The sequence below is a fragment of the Podarcis liolepis genome, assembly GCF_965112155.1.
Source record: "Podarcis liolepis genome assembly, chromosome: 6".
Lineage (NCBI taxonomy): Eukaryota > Metazoa > Chordata > Lepidosauria > Squamata > Lacertidae > Podarcis > Podarcis liolepis.
This window is the reverse complement of record NC_139559.1, coordinates 34,459,433-34,478,524: the sequence shown is the minus strand read 5'-3', so window position 1 is coordinate 34,478,524 and position 19,092 is coordinate 34,459,433. Positions and strand designations below refer to the sequence as shown.

The window sequence follows — 19,092 nt, the reverse complement described above, 5'->3', positions numbered from 1 at the left end:
TGAGACAATGACTTGTTTAATGTGCCTGCAGTGTTGCCTGCCGGCATCGTTGTCAAGGGGCTGTGTGGATCACTTTAATCCTATGTTCCTACTTTTTTTTTTTAGAAAGCACTGAAATAAAAGACAACAGTTCACACCAGGAAACAGGGGCTCCTGGATTCCTTTTCACATAAATATCTTTGTGGTATTCATGGATGCAGGGCAAACTGCACCTTGCTCACAGAATGAAGGAGCGCAAAGAGTTTAGTAAACACACTGCACGTAATTTCTTTTAGACTGTATGTAATTTGAAACAACAGTGTTGGGGCCAATAATCCCTCACTCTCCATCTCTACAGTTGCCTGGCGTTGAATGGCACTGCTGATTTCATTACTCAAGCCTGCTATATGGTTCTATTCAGTACTTTTCAGCCCTTCGGCTATAAGATCGAGCTCATAGCACCATGTCTCATAGCGGTAGGCCATGCGGATCTGAGCCACGTTGGTCTTGTGGATGTCATTGCCCTGAGGCCCCTCTTCTTGGTAATTCTTTCCCAGAATATGGAGCTTTTCCTATGGAAATGATACAGTAAATGAGAGCCACCCCCTCACTCAGACTCCCATTCCCATCACCTTTTCCATAAAAAGAAAACCCTATTGCTTCCATTGCTTTCATGTACCCTCTTTTGTTTGCTCAACCCTTCTTATATTCCCAGTCACTAAGCCCTGAGGCAGTGAACTACTTCCACACAGCCACAGGGTACATACTGTGGAATAGCCACACTTAGTTCACTCAGTTTTGACAAAGCATCTGTAAGATAAAACATCAATCTGTCATGTTCCACTGTTTCACTTTTTTCCTCTCCCCAGAGTCAGAAAATTCAGTGAAAAATCTCCACAGTCTTCCCTGGTGTAGATGGCCTAGATATTTTACAGAATTTGAACTAGCCATTTCCATCTTTAGGAATTGGCTATATTACTTCAACGCTTCCTTTTCCAAAGAGCATGGTCTTTCTCTCCCCCCCCCTTTCCCCCACCCCTAGATTGCAGTGGGGAGACCATTGCAGTGAGGAACCATACTAGATGCAGTGAGTAGGCAGTATTTAGCACTATTCCCACCCCACCCCCCAAAATTTCCAAATGAACCTCCCGTCCCAAAACGGCAGCTGAGGAAAGGGGTACTGATCATTTGGCTACAGATTTTTAGAAGTCTAGAACCAGAATTGTTATTCCACTTGGAGCTCAAAGCAGAACAGCAGTGATTTGGTGCTGCTAAATCACCCATATCCAGGAGCACTCTATACCTCTTTGAGATTTCCATTGAACACCATACCTCATGAGACAAGCCAGATTGCAGAACACTGTAGCGCGCAATCTCACACATGTCACAGGTGCTGAGCTTGAAGACCTGGGCAGCAATGGCATATTCTTCCATGAGAGGCTCCTGGGGAATAAAAAGTGAAATACAAAGTGTAGCCATTGCAAAGGTTATCGCAGAAGCTGCAATAATCCCCTGAGAGCAAACAGCAGTCCTAGGAAAGGATCCAGCTGCCTACCTTGGTGTAGTGGAACTGCATAGGGTCATCAGTGGATAGAGACACCATTAAGCCCTTCTGGTGGAAATCAAGAAGTGGGTTCTTGGCATATTCTAGGAAGAGGCTGTTGTTGCTGAGTGGGGACATGGCAATGGGGATCTGAGCCAGGTAGTACAGATACTGCAGCACAGGACTCTGCAAAGAGACATGGCAAGGATAGATCAACATGAGCATGAAAGGACACCTGGGGATCTTCTCTCCACAGCCCAGCACATCTTGCAACTCACCTTCTTGAGGTTCAGACCATGGGAGATATTATCTGCAGTCATGAAGGCAGCCAGCAGGTGGGTGATAGCACCAGCTTCTCCACAGTGAGGTCGAAACAGAAAAGTGTTCATTCCGCGTTCCCTGAGGGTGGCAAGGCAGCCTTTATGCAAAACCCAGATCAGTGGACACTTCTAGCATTATTTAGGAAGCAACCATCAGATGGCCCCAGACAGCTTCCGACTTGAAGGGACCAAACATGCTGGTGTAATGCTGGGATTAGCAAGCAGCAGGGACTTCACTTTTGTGCTTTGCACTGGTGAATGATAAAAATCCATGTTAACATGCAGATGAGTGTACTGTAACTTCTCTGCTCCACAGCCACACAAATCCAGTTGCTTTTCTGCCCACAAAGTTAATACATGTTTGAAACTCATGCAGGGTGGGGGGATAAATTGTGGGTGCAGTTTGGTTGAGAGAAGCAGCAAGAACAGAAAGGATTAAGTGATCCTTCACTGCTTCTCTGTATTAAATAGATCTTTCTTAAAGCATTTTTCTCTTCTTTATAAAAGCACCTGTCTTGTTTCATCGCAGTTGTCTGCAGATAATATTTAGTTAGGTCCCAGAGTCTCATTAGCTCTTTTAATAGAAGGCTTAGACAATATTATTATGGTGTATAAAACCCATTCTCAAACTAGCAAAGGAAAAATATATATAAATATCTGAAAGAGATTATTTCAGCAGTCCTGGTCTTATTATATGAAGTCATTACTTTTGCCAACACTATATTGGATCCTTACTTAGTCCTCAGTTCACATAAAGGAGGAGTGGCTTTCACCAGCTCCCCCTTTCATCTTGACCTCCCTACTGCACCATTCCTAAGGGCCCCCCAATCCCCAAGAGCAGATTTTGGGGACATGCAGGAGGCTGCAGAGGGAGAGAAGAGGCAGCAAACCTCTTTTATGCAGATGTGAATTCTGTTTCATTTACAGAAGGCAGGTTAGAATCCAAGCATTTAAGTCTAGCAGAACCTGGAACTGTGCCTCTTAGGGCTTTGGATCAATGAAGGCGATGGATTGATGCCGTCAAGCTCTTGAAATGCAATATGCTTTAGTCAGGGTTAGTGGGTGGTCTTATCAGAACCAGCAGAACTAGGAGTGTTACTCCTGCTAAAGCAGTGTTTCCTCAAACTTGTTGTTGTACATCATCCCTGACTAGCAGGACCAGTAGTTAAGGATGAAGGGAGCTGTAATCCAGCAACAGCTGGGGACCCAAGTTTGAGAAACACTGTACTAAATGTTGGTGCAGGTTATTTGTAATCGAAGCCTTTCACCTGGCAATAATCCTTCTGCCCAGGCTGGGACTCACCGTCGGAGATGATTGAGGACCATGATGTTGGCATACATGTAGTACACATAGTATGTATAGGAGGGGTTCTTCTCATGGGACCACTCCTCCGGCTTGGGGCTCTTGGTGCTGAACATGTGTCCACTGTGCTTGGACTCATCATCCACACTGTCAAAACCAGTAATCTGCAAATCGTACAATTGGTTCTGAGGAAGGGACCAACTCCAAAAGCAAGTCCACCTTCACCAAATAACATGAAGCCGATAACCTCTAATTCCTATCACCCAACAGTCACCCTCTGCTGCAGGGGGACAGAGTGGCCACCTCTGTCCAAGGTGCTACCTTGTTGAAGCTGGAAGACTGGAATCCAGTAGTGGTTAGGTGTTGTCATTTCTTATGTAGTATCTACCAGGCATCACCTTCAGTGAGGTGGACCCTTGGCCAGATCTGGTTGACAATATGCTGACTTAGATACACCCTCGGGTTTCTGGTGCTGTATTGGCCACTCTCTCTGTCACCTACTTTCAAAGAGCAAAGCCTGTCACTACCTAGGATTAGGCCCAAGGTGCCTCTGGGCAACAGTACTCACGTGGCGCAGAAACACACTCAGCTCCTTGTTGTCCTGTGGGTTGATTGTCGCCTGAAATATTGGCACAAAAATGTTCTCCAGCATCTTCCCAAAGTGTGGCAAAAAGTTCTTTGATCTGAACACATCACTGAGAGGAGACAGAAACACTTCTGCTCATTTCCATACCACTTACGTGGGACGTTTGAGAGAAAGGAAAATGTAAGCGGGATGCAAATGGCAGAAGCAACTGAAATGAAGCAAGTGAACTCAGTGCTGAAGCACATACTTTGTCCCAGCTCTGTCCCAGCTTCCTGCTCATTTTGCTTTGTCCCATAGAACCCAAAGGAAACAAAAGGAAATCCAGATAGTGTCATGGCCCTGGCCTTGAGCTCAATCAGAGTCAGAGGAAGAAGAGCCAGCCAAACTCAGGGCTATGATACTACCAGGTGAGGAACTGAGCCAGGATCCTGCTACTGAACCTGAGACTAGTGGTCATAAGTCTACAGACTTGAGCCAGAATCCTTGTAGATGGCTTCCCCTGAGTCCAGTCCCCTTGAAGGATCCAATATTCTCCCACTCCACTGCACCTGCCCAAGACCATAGGCAACACACTAGGAAACAGGCATGGAAAGGAAGAGAAACCTTCACTTTCAGGCCAGGAGATAGGGGAGAGAGGGGAAGTACTGAAGGGGTAGGGTGCATGGAGGGGCCCATAATTAGTGAAAGAGGAGGAATCTGGATTAATCAGATCTATACATGGAATTTGGCACTTCTGACCTGATCAAACTTTGCCCCCACCAGTACTTACTAGATTCTGGGCACTTGGATCATCCACTTCATATTAGGTGAATAAACACGGTGTGCGTTGAACCAGCTGGCTAATTTTGGCCACTCTTCTGGTGAACGGCCATAGATGGAGAGCCGTGGCTCTGCGTACTGGTACTTGGCATCCTCCAGGTCAGAGCCAACCTCCTGCGAAATAAAAAGGGAAAGGGATTACCTGATCTGCTTCCAGGAACTGGCCTTATCCTCAGTCTACCAGCCGCACAGACACAAACCCTTGCATACCATAGTCTCTAACCTTGATGATGGTGGCAAAGTATTCGCCATTGATGGCATTTTCAGACTTGAGGTAGAGATCACGCAGCTCACTGGCACCCACCGGGTTATACTTGGCGTTGAACTTGTCAAAGCGCTGGAAGGTCTGCCGGCCCTGTGACATGGAGGAGGAGGAGAAGTCATTGGCTAGATGCACTGAGCAAAGAATACTTGTAGGAGGTAGAGATGGCGGGGCAGCAACAGCTGGGGGAGGGGAGTAATTAGCCACAGCCAGTCATATGACAGAGACCATGCGGAAGGGTGGGAGATCTCCTGTATTGGAAAGGAAAAGCAGGACTCACTGCGTGGACATCAAGGGAGTCCACAGTCAGGTCATAAGGGTGAAGGTTGAGCTGCTCAAAAAGCTGCTTGAGCGTCAAGGTCTTGTCCTTGGATTTGTACACAACCCTTTCAGAATTTTCCCGGTAAGACTTCTTAATGAATCGCAGCAAGTGCTTCTGGTTCATGCAAGCGGCAGCATGGATGTGTGTGTCGATCTGTTAAGAGAAGAGGAAGGTCAGCCTAGGAGGCAGATGCCTCCTTCCCACAGAACCCACCCCAGCAATAATATTGGGGTAGGCACTGATGAGGTACATCATTGTACCTTAAGGCCAGGGTACCTAACCCACAACTTGCAGGTCTCATTCATCCCCCACAACCTTCTTCCATTTGCCTTTAAAAAATAATAGTTAAATGCTGTATTTTATTTTATTTTATTTACTGCCCCTATTGGCCTTCCACTGTGACACCAGACTTTTTTGTAGCTCTTAAAGCACTCCCACTAGTTTTGCAGGGGGAGGCCAGAATGTGATATTATGGTAATATTACGGTGCCACATGTGTGGCGGTTTTTTGTGGCCATCCAAGGCCCCTCCAAATCTTGTAAATTAAAATAATAATATTTAAAAATATGTTTACTGACTACTTCTCCTCTGGTAGCACTGGGTCCGAAAGGTTTTGTTGATCCCCCAAACTCCCAAATCCATCCATTATGAATAAACATTTTTTAAAAAATTAAATTAAAAAAGATACAGACCATTTTTGCTTATTATTATTATTATTATTATTATTATTATTATTATATGAATTTATATACTGCCCTATACCCGGAGGTCTCAGGGCAGTTCACATAATAAAATAAATATCCTTTGCTGTAATTTTTATGATCCAGCAAAATTTGCCCTTTAAAAAATATTGGCCACACCCACACCTACACTTTGGCCACACCCACTTTGATCTGCAGCCCCAGAGGGTGACAAAGATCAGCCACTCCTGCTTGAGGAGGCAACACCTTGGACAGATCCCTCACCTTACGGCAATTATAGAAGTCCCGATGGGGATTGTTCTTCAGCTCCTTCAGCTCTTCCATCTCATTCAGCATCTCATGCACACTGAACTTGGAGGAGAGGAACCGAAGGCGTCGGTGTGTGTAGGTTTTGCTGCAACAGTCAAAGGAAAGAGCATCGTCTCAAATAAGCCACTCGCAGAATAAGAGACCGAGCCCAGGTTCACCAGCTTGCCAACGCAACCAACATTTGCCAGCCGGCAGTAACCCTGCTGCTGTCACACGACAGCTTGATAAAGGTCACATTCCAGAGCAAGTGACCCGAGACAGCAGAAGTCATTGCAACAGGGATATATGTGTGCTGCCTTGGGGTGGCTAGACTTTTGCCCTTTTCCTATTCAGGGCAAACCCAGGTCAGCAGCAGCCACCTTAGGCAGCAAACCCTGGGCATCAATAAAAGGAAGCACATTGGTTGTTAGCTCACTGTTACATTTTTCATTGCAGGCTGGGCGCCCTTTGGATTTTCTGCCTGAGGCTTCAATAATCTCTTGGGCTGGCCCTGCTTATGCGCAAAGGGGCCATACCTCCAAGACACTTACACAGGTCCCTGAGCTATAAGGGCCAGCAGGAAGTTCATGTCATCAATGAAGACATCCAGGTTAGGGTAGGGCAGGTCCTTGGGCTCACCCCTGGCAGCAGCAGCTTTGTCAGCATAGATGTATACCACACCTTCTTTCATTTCCACATGGTAGCCCAGATTCTCAGGCAAGTTGCCAGACTGGAAGGGATCTTCGTCTTTCTTCACAGGGGGAGAGAACACTAAAATCAAGAGGAAAGTGCACTAACGTTGAACAAGGGAAGGACAAAGGAAAAGGCTTGGGGTTTTTTAGCATGCTTCTCTTACAGCTGTCAACCTACAAGAATTAAATTCTACACCGCTAAGGAAACCACATGACTGCCAGGACTGAGACTGGCTGAAATCCCCATGAGAGAACGCCACCACTACCCATCCCCTGCATGCAGATGCTTTTGCTACAATTTCTGTCTTTGTTTTAGCTAATTTTGGCTCCCGACTGCATGAGTATCCTTTAACAAGATGGCGCCTCTTGTAGCACAATCCTAAAATCCAATTTATTCTGCGTGACTAATAACAAGCTTAGGTGTGTTTTAGTAATTGCACATATCTTTTGTTTTGAGTGTGTAGTGAAAAGCATTCCCAGAAATGTGAAAGTCCTGCCTCCGCCTCAAAGGCAGAAGGAGAAGCAGCACGGTCAGTGCTCTAGCCCTAAGATAACGGGTGCCTAGGCTTTTCATACCTCACACCAGGGCTAGCCAACACAGCACCTTTCATTTATTGCTGGACTACAGCTCCCACCACCCCTGACCACTGGCCATGCTAGCTAGGGCTGATGGGAGTTGAAGTCCAACAGCTTCCCAAGGGTACCTGTCGGCTATCCCTGCTTTACATCATATCCTCGTTTGATTCACAGGCCCCTTTTCCTCTTGTATGTAGATAGATCTGATATAATGGAAGTCTAGACCAGAGAATTAAAGTCTGATTCAGGTACAGACTAAGAAGAATACCCCTTTGCACATGTTTTTCATGCAGTAGGTTTCTTGCTCAATTCTAGCCCTCTCCAGTTAAAAAAAGGATCAGATGGAGGAAGGTATGAAGGAACCCTAGCTAAGATGTCTTTTGGAAAGCCTCTGCCAGTCACAGTAGACAACAGCAGGCTAGATGATGTGGCAAAAGGGAATTTCCTATATTCCTACCTGTTATGAACAAGCATGTGTGACAGAAGCATGAGAACTCCACTTAGGCCAGGCTGTTCTTTGTAACATGGGAAAACAGGGGGGTGAGGTTGAAAATGGTAGACTGGGTGAGTCACCAAAGCTTAGCCAAAATATGGCATGATATTGCACACTGGAAAGAGGTCCAGCACAAGAAATATAGCCCTAAGGCCAAGGCTACATGTCATTCAGATTCTCTGACTACCTGACAGTATTCATAGTAAATTCAAAAAGATACTTGCTCAGATAAGAATGAGAGCCAAGGTGGAGGGGAGGTGCCAAACCTCTACAACTCCATCTGGGAAGCTCCTCTCCTCAAGTCTTTGCAAAGGCCTGGCTCTCACTGGCCCCGGCAGAAAGCTGCTCTCACTGTGCTCTTACTTCTAAGTAAGGAAGGCCCATAGCTCAGTGGTGGAGCATCCGAATGGAAGGCAGTGGATCCCAGGTTCAACCCCTGGCCATCTCCAGGCAGGGCTGGAGGAGACTCCTGTCTGAAACCCTGGATTGCTGCTGCCAGTCAGTGTAAACAATACTGAACCAGATGGACCAACAGTCTAAGGCAGCTTCCTATGTTCGTAAGCGTTCTGCATGCTCAGCACACCAGCTCTGCACAGACAGGAGTGTGGTGGTGGTGTTTTTTTAAAAAAAGATTAAAGCAGCTAATGCAATTCTCCACAGTGCCCTCCATCCCACCACCCCACCACCCCGACACCTGCTGTCTTGCTCTGGGACACACCCACAAGCCCAGTCACCCAGTACAGCCTGCACAGCCTGCCTGGGTACTTACCTGGAAGCAGGTCGTCATTTGGCTTCCACACCTCATTTTCAATAGTGCGCAAGAACTGGGAGGGAGTCTTGGGAAAACGCTGGAAAGATTTGTGCATGTACTTCTCCCGGATACACAGGGCACGATACAGGCCTCTGCAGACCACTTCAAAATCCTCCACTGTCACCTGTGGAAATATTTGTTAAAACTTCTGGCACTGATAAAAAAAAGACAGAAATTACAAAACAAAAGGGGGGGAAACCCAGGTGTGCTGAAAACCACAAAAGGGCACTTTAGCCCTATTCCATACCTTCCAACATTTCTCTGATGAAAATAGAGACTTCCCCTTCAACATTTCTCCAATGAAAATGGAGATACCCTATTCCATACCCTCTGACATTTCTCTGAGGAAAATAGGGATGCCCTATTCCAAACCCTCTGACATTTCTCCAATGAAAATAGGGGCATTGTAGGAAAAGTGGGACATTGTAGGATCAAATCAGAAACCAGGATGGCTTCTGTAAATCTGGGACTGTCCCTGGAAAATAGGGACACTTGGAGGGTCTGTCATAGGAATAATAAATGATACAAATAATACAGCAGGCAAGGAAAGGGGATTCTCAGAGTTCAAATCATGCAAAAACCAAAACGCTCATGGAAGGTGTTAGGCAAAACTGGCAGAGGTTGTAGCCTGAGGACAGATAATGTGTCTGGTAGGGGGAGGGAACGGCCTATGGAGAATCCCAAGGACCAGATGGAGAGGCATGGGGGACACATTTAGCCCATGGGCCTAAAGTTTCCTACTCTTGCACTGTGAGATAAAGAGTCGTCTCCCAGCATGCCTGGTTGGAGGTGGTGGTGGGGATAACAATAGCAATGAGAATGAAGCAGGCCCAGCGTCAGCACATGGCAGCTATTGCGGCTCCCATGTCCTTGGCAGGGCCGATTGCACTTACAGTTGCCTGTCCTCGTTGAGCTCTGGTGGCTGCCATTTAGCTGGTGCCTGCCATTTTATTTTCCCTACAATGCTCTGGGCCATCACAATTCCTGGGCTATGGTAAGGAAAACAAAATGGCCGACATTGGGAGATTGTCACTCACAGGAACCTTTCTGCTCCTTACAATTAGGAAGGAAGGAAGGAAGGAAGGAAGGAAGGAAGGAAGGGCCACTGTTTTGCAATGCTGCAAAGGAAGCCCACCCAGGAGGGAGGCCACAGCAAGAACTTTGCTTAAACCTGGAGCTGCCTGTGGGATAGAGCCCAGTATGGTTGCTCGAGTGAAGGAGAGCGTACAGCGTATATTCCAGCAGCAGCCATGTCTTCCAATAACCCACCAAGGCTGGCAATGAAAGGTGATCAGGGACATGGCAGGATCCAACTGTTGAAGCTATTTTGAGCGCCAGGATGTTCCCACTTCAATTTCATCAATATCCCTTGACCCAGCAAATCCCCCCATATTTGATTTATTTCTCAACAGGTTCAAGTTAGGCCACTCAAAACACAGACGCAGCTAGCCTAAGGACACAGCTAAGGTTAGTTGCAGGAGTCCCACTGAACTCCACCTCCTCCCATTCCATTTCGGGGCTGTGTCTCTTGCAACTTGAAATGGGAGGGGGGGTATGGGGGATGAAGATCTGGAAAGAACAGCAAGCCTTTTCTGCGTTATCGGGGTTTGTGCCCAATAAATGCGCCTTTGTTGCCCATCTATAAAGCCGGCAGATATTCTCTCTCAAGGCAGTGCTGGAGGAGGGGAGTGTACCACATTTTCCAAGTGCTCTGTAAGCACAATGCTTGATTATATCCACTTCATTACATTTTAGTTTTAGAGGGCTATTTTTTTAAATTCTCTGAACACACTTTATTTTACTTCCCTTGTCGATCCCACTTGCAGTTAGCACACACACTATACATTTAAAGCACCCCCAAAGAAACCTGGGAACTGTAGTTTACCAGTGAGCTACAAAACCCAGCACATACTACAGGTAAGGTCTGCTTTAAATATATGGTGTGTACCAACCCTGAACAGACTTTTAAATATATTATTATTATTATTATTCAGGGAAGCCCTGAAAAACAGGAGGGTTACCTTCCCCCCCCCCATTCCAAGTTGCAGTATTATGAGTACCGCAGTATTGGGAGTACCACATCTAACAAAATGGAAGAAGAGGCAGCAGAATAGGCTCATCCATGACAGGAGATGGTTTGGCACCTCCAGCTACTGACCCCTGCAGCATAGTCGCCCGTGATCTGAACACGCTGGAATTTGGGAACGGCTTGATACGAAGCACTGCTGGAGATGACCTCATCTAAGGTGGACAGTTTGGTCGAAGACTTTCCCGCAGTAGGAACAAGCAGTGCAATGGTCTTCAGCCGCAAGAGCCTCTTCTTCCTAGAAGGGATGAAGAAAAGGAAAGCAACACTAATGGAAACTCATTTCATATAGTTTTGTCTATGCTTTGGCAGCAATCATCTGTATTGCATGGTCAGTTCACCATACACTTCCCATAGCTCTGGCTACATTGAAAGTTTGGCTGATATTTCATGATCCTGGAGGGAGGTAGCAAAGGAATATACAAATGTCTTTATATACTGTATTGTGGAAGGCCTTGTCAGTAATGGCACCCTGAAGACTGGCTGGCACCTACCATGCCTATTTTGTGGCACCAACTAAAGATCTATCTCTTCCTCCAATTCAAAAAGCCTTTGAATTGGTTTTTGAAAAAGGAGAGAGGAAGTGATAGTGGTATGTTTTAATTACATTTTGTCTTTTGTTGTTGTTGTTGTGATCTGCCCAAGGATCACTTGTGATGAAGCTGAACTATACATTCTATAAATAGATTCAGAACTAGCATCTTTCTGGTGTGGTTTTGGACCTTCTCTGAATTGACTAGCTTCTTCAGCAAATTTGTAATCTGCATCTAAAGACATTTCCACGAGGAAGCAGGGCATACAAATTATGGGGTCAGAGTAAGCCACTGAGGAATAGGAGCAAAGTGCCACTGCTCAGGTAGTATTGACAAGAGGCACACTTATGGAAATCAAAAGGACAAATAAGACCATGGCTTTCACACTTGCTTGTAGTGAAAAGCTACCTATCTGCCGTCATTATCACATGGAAATACTCCATTCTTCCGTAGAAAGGCAATGTGGTTGAGAATATATCTGCTCAAAACTGTTCAGTGCCTAGAAACATAGGGCAAAGGCTACTCTTCCAACAATTCCAGCCAAGTGGCTTGAGGAATGTTTTATATCCACATCAGTTTTGAAAATCTATGTGAGCAAATGGTTTCGCTTTAAGCTAATCTTCAAAATACTTAATCACTTGGTCTGCTCTGATGATTAAGGGTTGCTAGTACAGATGGTGCACTCTGTGCTGGTGGCTGCTCCAACTGGAATTAGCCACTCTGTAAAGGTAAAGGTACCCCTGCCCGTACGGGCCAGTCGTGTCCGACTCTAGGGTTGTGCGCTCATCTCACTCTAGAGGCTGGGAGCCAGCGCTGTCCGGAGACACTTCCGGGTCACGTGGCCAGTGTGACGAAGCTGCTCTGGCGAGCCAGCACCAGTGCAGCACACGGAAACGCCGTTTACCTTCCCGCTATAAAGCGGTACCTATTTATCTACTTGCACTTAAGGGTGCTTTCGAACTGCTAGGTGGGAAGGAGCTGGGACCAAATGACGGGAGCTCACCCCGCCGCGGGGATTCGAACCGCCGACCATGCGATCGGCAACTCCTAGGCACTGAGGTTTTATCCACAGCGCCACCCGCATCCCACAGCCACTCTGTAGTTTCCCATAAACGCAAGTCTTCCAAGGTTCAGGAACCAGCTCTTTTCACATCCGTTGCCACCTTTCCTTAGTGTGAGTGCAAGTGTATCTGGCGCCTGCATTATGAGGTACTGTGATCAGCACACATCTGGCACAGGATCTATCTGAGCCACACCTTACTAGGTTACCCATCCAATCTTTCATGGCTCCTCCTTCCTCAGCCCCAATTTCCCATTATCCCAGCAGTGCATGCACACATACAGAACTCTCACTTTTTCCCAGTGTCACTTGAACTCTCCTCCTCGTTGATCATATGCTGTTGCATTTCATGATGTGATATGGGGCAGACATCCTCCACATCAAAGGGAGAGATTTCGTGCCGGCCCCCTTCATCCTTCACCTCTGAGGCAAAGACCTTCTCTGCGAAGGAGCGCATGGCATCATCCGTTTCTGTCAGGAGAAAGCAGAAGGTCACTAGGCCAGCTCTTGGTCATTGCGGGAGGATGGATCAATTGCGTCACTCAGCACACCAGCCCTGTGTGCACTCAGAGGCCACCTCATGCCTGCATTCTCTTTGTACGCATGACAGGGAACTGACAGGCTAAAACAGTATGTCACATGTGCTCTGAAACTGAAGACTTACCTGCACCACATTCCTGGATGCAGCTTGGTAGTTCTAGGGAAGAATGCAACTACAGGGCTGCAGAGTATTTACAAAGCTTACTTATCATGTGTCACACAATTGATCCATCAGCCTCAACATAGTCTACTTTGACTCAATGTCGCTGCAGGGTTTTAAGCAGATAGTATTCTTAGTACTTCTACTGATAACCTTTTACAGCGAGATTCCAGGGCTTCAGTGAGGAAAGGTGAAACACCAGTGACGAACCATGGACGTGTTGGGGTGCATAAATGCTTCATGGAGGTGAAGACTGACAAGCTTCTCTTGGTATCCACTCATGGCTCTAGATTCTGGGTGGTTAGAGTCTGCGCTTCTCCATAGTCTGGAAATGTTTGTGCCTCTCTACACTGAGTATGCTGTCATGGCAATGAGAATAAGAATGAAGCTGAATTTGGGCTGATAGGTTTGGCTTTCTCAGCCAGTAAGTGTAGATGGCATCACCATAGTGGGTGCAACCTGCTTTGGACTGTGAACTGGATCTAAACTAAATTCCAAGCTAATGTGAAACCAGGTGACTTAGAAAAGAAGTGTCTTACCTGTTTTGGGCTTCCTCATTGTAGTCTTAGCCCGTTTTTGTGGAAATCAGAGCCTGGATAGCACCCTTCTGCCACTGAGCAACGTGTACAGGAAAGGGCAACAGTCATAGATGTTTCTGCTTAGAGATCTCAAGGTGCACAATAAGGAGTGCTCACAAATAACTGTGGGGTCAGAGCTCCAAAAGGCAGGCTCCGATCTTTCAAACAGCCTGAGACTACTGCATGATGTTTCTTGTTGTAGCCAGCAATGGTAGTGTATGCAGGTACAGTCCCATGAAAGGATATGTTATACAGATCTGTACAGGTCCTTCTGAGTATGGATGGTGTGAGACCTTTCAGGTTATGGTGTTTCGCAGGATAGTCACGTCTGCTGAGAATCAAGCATTGGCTATGTCTTACAATTTTACTGTCCAATTCTATGCATGTTTACTCACAAGTAAAAGTCACCATCACCCGAGTAAGTGTGCCCAGAACTGCAGCCTTAGTACAGTCATAGCTTGGTTCTCAAACGCCTTGGTACTCAGACGTTTTTGCTCCTGAATGCTGCAAACCCGAAAGTGAGTGTTCCGGTTTGTGAATGTTTTTCGGAAGCTGAACATGTGACGCAGCTTCCAATTGAGTGCAGGAAGCTCCTGCAGCCAATCGGAAGCTACGCTTTGGTTTTTGAACCATTTCGGGAGTCGAACGGACTCCCGGAACAGATTAAGTTCAACAACCAAGGTACGACTGTATCATACAAAAGGCTGCAGGGGTGTGTGTGTGTGTGTTGCTCTGGATCTAGGAAGGATGAAATTAATTATTAAAAGCATATATTTATTACAGTGACTAACAAAACAGATATATTGGGTGGTACCCAGCAAAGTGGTTCTCTTAGTGCAAGGACTTTGGACTGTGCAACAGAACCTCTCCTCTCTTGCTTTCTTTGAGCGTCCCCTAAATCCGTTCTGAAGTTTTCTCCAACTCTTTGGAGCAGATTTGGGGAAGAAATGGGGGTGGGGAAGAGGAGGAGGGAAGGTTCCATTGCCCAAATGGAAATCCTTGCACTAATGGGATTAGTTTATTGGATACATTAAATTCATATAGTAAAATGTTTTGGTGATCGGTGACTATTTTGCTGCCGAGAAAATGCTTTTCTATAAGAATTTAATATCTCGATCACTGTAATCCATCCACACACGTAGGCTATCAGAAGGGCATGTTTGTGCAAGCACTGCTTTGATGGTGGACATTGAGGAAGCAGGGAAGTAATCTGGTTCAGCAGGAGATATGCAAGTGGAATAAGCAGGAAGGGCATAGGGCATCATGACAATGAGATGGGAATGCCAGAGGCCATGCAAATGGCAAGTTCATGCAATGCCACTTTCCAAACAGACAATGTGCATGGGGATTGAGCGGGGAATGAAGTCCACACTCACACCAGACTAGAAGTTTGGACATAAGGGGTTGTCGTCCTATTCCGAGCTCCTAAGTCCTGCCTAGAGACCTCTTGTGTTGTCAAAGCAGCCAGTGATCCACATCTCAATTCCACAAGAACAGGGAAGCAACACTGTTCCCAGCAAATGCCCTTGCGCACAGGGGTTGCTGGGCAATGTGGCTCATGCTCACCTGTGCACCCAGCGGTAGCCAGCCAGCCCAGAAAGACAGCCATTTCTCAGCAGGGCAATCTGTGCCAATGCCCAGTTTTTAGGTTGAAATGCAGTCATATACCAGGAGCTTAATGAGGAGAGAACCTTAGAGTCCAACTATACAACCCAAGAGTCAAAGTGGGCCCACTACCAAGTAACTTCAACCATCCACTCGTGTTCCTCTTTTCCCTGCAAGCAGGTGCTTTTGAGGGTCCAGCTTAGTTGTAAAGGTAAAGGGACCCCTGACCATTAGGTCCAGTTGTGGCTGACTCTGGGGTTGCGGCGCTCATCTCGCTTTATTGGCCAAGGGTGTACAGCTTCCGGGTCATGTGGCCAGCATGAATAAGCCGCTTCTGGTGAACCAGAGAAGCAAGAAAACGCCGTTTACCTTCCCGCCAGAGTGGTACCTATTTATCTACTTGCACTTTGACGTGCTTTCGAACTGCTAGGTTGCCAGGAGCAGGGACCGAGCAACGGGAGCTCACCCCGTCGCAGGGATTCAAACCACTGACCTTCTGATCAGCAAGTCCTAGGCTCTGTGGTTTAACCCACAGTGCCACCCGCATCCCTGCCTTTAGTTGGTGCCCAGGTAAAAGACTTGGTGGAGAGAACTGGGCTCCAGCATTCCTTCCTAGTATTGCAACTCAAAGGAAGGTATCTGAGCTCCTTGAAAAGGCAGGTTTGATGAAGGGCTGAATCATCCAGACTCATGAGGACAGCACACCCCATGCAAGTCCTGTTATGACACCCTGCCTTCCTCCAAGCCCCATACAAGCTTTCTTCCTCACCCCAGATGCATCAATAGCTCCTGGCAATGACTGCTGAGAAACAGACAGTCGCTGAGTTGCTGTGATCATTTGTCTTTTGGATATGATCAACTGCTTAACAAAGCAGCAGGCGGCACAAGGAAGGCCGAGTTATACTCACGTTTCTCCTCTGCTGTTTGAGAGTGAAATAAAATAAATGTAATCAGATCACAGAATGTAGCACCTAAAGTTTTTTTTTAACCCGTTGTCCACATTTATATACAGAAACGAACAGTTTTAATGAGCAAATGTTTGCAGAAATATATACTCTACATACCATAGTAGTTGAACAGCTCTACAATGGGAAGAAAGAACAGTTAAGAAAGCAATTTGGGATAACTTGCCCAGACATCCTGATATGACGGATGCAGTCTTTTAAATTCTACCTCAGAACCAGGGATTGGCACCACCAATATCCCTTTCCATGCATTTATTTGGATACAAGTGAGCATATGGAAGGGGCTTGTGAGGGCCTGAACTCAATGACTCCATGTATTCAAAAAATACTGTTTTCACAGACTCTGTGCTTGTACATCTGAAGGTATATAGCTTCTTGTATGCATGATTTGGAACATTTGCCTACAAATGTAATACTCTCTTTGCAAATGGTAACTCTTAACTGTGAACATATGGTAGTCTGGGGCATGACTCTGATTACCACCTTTCATATATGCCAAAGTAATAATATGAAAAGATAATCCTTTAGTCCACACACAAATATTCTAAAACCTAGTATGTAGAACAGTTGTTTGGTAAGGAGAAAATCAGCGTAGACTAGTTTGAGGGCCTAACTCCACTTCCTTTTGTTCCACTGCTTTCCTCCACTCATTTGCGCTCAATCAGGGCAAACAGCAATTCAGGTTTTCTCCAGATTGACATTTGCTCCAATTTAGCACTAGAGAGTGTGTTTTCCCTGGGGCTGGAGCGAGGCAAGAGGAAAACCGCTCAGATCCATGCCTACAAATCACAGGTCAAGCAGAAGTGTGTACGAGCCCTTAGCTGGAGTGTTTCCAAGCATGGAAGATACCACTGTATCCGAAGGGGGTGCAGACTGACAGTTTTTTAAAAAAGTTAGTGTGAGATATCAGTTGAAAGTGCAACACAAAAATGTGGTCCAGGTCTTCTTAGTAGGCACCTATGGGCATTATTCAGCATTTCTACCATTAAAAGCACAGGTCCATCAATGCTCAATCCTCCCCTGACAATTTATTAGCATGTCTACCAGTAGGATTCATCTTCTCAGCTCGCTTGCTCAAAGGAAGTGAAAGGATACAGCAGCAAAACTTCCTATACTTCACCTTTAAAAAAAAAACATGCAAAAGTACAAACTGGAACCAAGGTCTGTTTGTTAAATATAACTGTCATACTCAAAGGGAAACTATTGCACCATTCGCGTTCTGTCAAACGAAATCAACAGACCTGAGGCTACCTGTTCATGTGGCATGGACATTGTAGGAATATTTGATTATGAGCTGTGGATATTTATTACAGTATTTTTATTTAAAAGGGAAGCATCTTTGTATGCTAATATGGGGGGGGGGAGAGAACTGAACTCTTTGATAACAACTTGAAATATTGGACAAAGAGAAAAGCGACAAAACACTTTTTAAACCCATTTTGTTTGCTGTAAGAAATGTTCCTTTAGGAGCATAACAAAATAAGAGCAAGTTGAAAGGATTATTTATGTAATTTTTAAGCTTATCAAAGGCTTAGATTTAATATGTGGATAGTTGCTGCTGCTGCTTCAAAAAATGCAATAAATCTAATCAGTTTTGTTCTATATTCCTTGGACCATGTTGCTATTCTGCTAGTAACAGCACAGAACCACAGAGTTGGAAGGCAACATGTTCCCAGGAGGGTTTATTCAGGTCTTTTACGAGCTGACAAAGAGAAGCTAAATCCAGCCCCCTTTTGACTACTAGCCTGGTGCATGTCTTAATTACCTTGCTGCTAATGATAAGCCATTAAAGGTTACTGAAAACCCTCTAATTTCTCTTTTATCTGGCAAACACCAATGTCTAGGGGTGCTCCTGTGGAAGTTTATCCAACCTCTGATAAATTTTTAACACAGCAAAACTGGGTTCTGCTGAATCAACTGGTCTCATCCAATTTCACTTCTGTGGCCTAAAAGCCACTTGCCTGACTGTCTATCCAAACTACTGTACTCATATTGGGAAAGCTAATGGCTCAAGCTCTCTCTCCTTCCACCTCCTGTGCCTTGCATAACTTAAATAGGCAATCAGAGCTGCTTTGTGAATCCATTCTTGAGAGTCTGGCTATTGGCACCGACCTCATCATAAAAGAAGGCTTCCTCCCAACTTGCCAAAGGCTACTTGGGAATTTAGACCTACCTGGAACTTTCACCTTCGGCATTTTCCCTACTACCTCAGGAGAGTCCTGAGAAACCAAGTGTGGCGTGGACGAGTGGAAGAACGAAACTGCACAACCACCCAACACTCATTTTACTATTTATCTCTGCTCTTGTAACCCAACTCTCCTCGTCTAAAAGGAGTGAAGGAATACGCAGCAGACTATTTAAAGCTGCAGCCAGGCAAAGTCTCAGTTGTTAACAGGTGAAGCTACAGGCTTGGGGGTTAACTCTGTTTGTCCCGAGATGTATGGGCAGTAAATTTGGGAGCTCTGCTCCACCCACCACAAATGAGAGAATGTTGCCAGGATCATGGCCAGGACTGGGTGTTTTTGAGTTGGTCACAGGTGGCCCCTATCACTGACTCATGAATGGAGACCAGATTAGCACAACTATTTGCACTGAATAAAAAAGTACTGACTTTGCACCACAATCCTTTGGGATATGTTCAGCACTGGAACTTATCTGCAGCATCCTTTCAAGCAGCTTTTTGCCTCTTCAAAATCTGTATCGATCCAGGCTAGCGGTGGGTACTCTGCTCCCTTAGAGCAAGATTGCATGGCAAAACTAAGAAATATTGAATTCATCAATACATACCAAATAAGTTTAGTGCTTTTTGAAATGTTATTGTATGGCTTTATATGACTCCAATCCTTCCTGAGAATGGATGCTCAAGTTTCT

The 19,092-nt window shown here is 45.7% G+C and overlaps 1 protein-coding gene across 10 annotated transcripts; it reads right to left on the bottom strand.

Moving 5' to 3' along the window:
- Positions 1–265: 265 nt before the first annotated feature.
- Positions 266–18,548, bottom strand: AMPD1 (adenosine monophosphate deaminase 1). 10 transcript variants are annotated; one of them, XM_083508735.1, is made up of 16 exons: positions 18,395–18,482; positions 16,165–16,176; positions 12,667–12,844; positions 10,853–11,018; positions 8,653–8,818; positions 6,674–6,893; positions 6,099–6,228; positions 5,093–5,287; positions 4,774–4,905; positions 4,501–4,664; positions 3,714–3,840; positions 3,146–3,309; positions 1,801–1,921; positions 1,535–1,708; positions 1,312–1,422; positions 266–551 (listed from the first exon to the last, which is right to left on the bottom strand). In XM_083508735.1, exons 1-16 carry the CDS (start codon positions 18,414–18,416, stop codon positions 393–395), a joined length of 2,241 nt encoding a protein of 746 aa, XP_083364861.1. In that variant the 5' UTR covers positions 18,417–18,482; the 3' UTR covers positions 266–392. The 10 variants fall into 10 exon arrangements, with proteins under 10 accessions (XP_083364861.1, XP_083364864.1, XP_083364862.1 ...); XM_083508738.1 differs by lacking the exon at positions 16,165–16,176 and having other exon boundaries at positions 18,391–18,548; XM_083508736.1 differs by lacking the exon at positions 16,165–16,176 and having other exon boundaries at positions 18,395–18,548.
- Positions 18,549–19,092: the final 544 nt, after the last annotated feature.

Bases quoted from the DNA above. Each gene is read 5' to 3' on its own strand.
- AMPD1 (XM_083508732.1), bottom strand. From the start codon at position 18,416: ATGCCGAAGGTGAAAGTTCCAG. The intron at 4,906-5,092 runs GTGAGTCCTGCT...TCCATGTCACAG, and splicing joins ACTCCCTTGATGTCCACGCA to GGCCGGCAGACCTTCCAGCG. The intron at 1,922-3,145 runs GTGAGTCCCAGC...TGCCACCCTCAG, and splicing joins GTCCTCAATCATCTCCGACG to GGAACGCGGAATGAACACTT.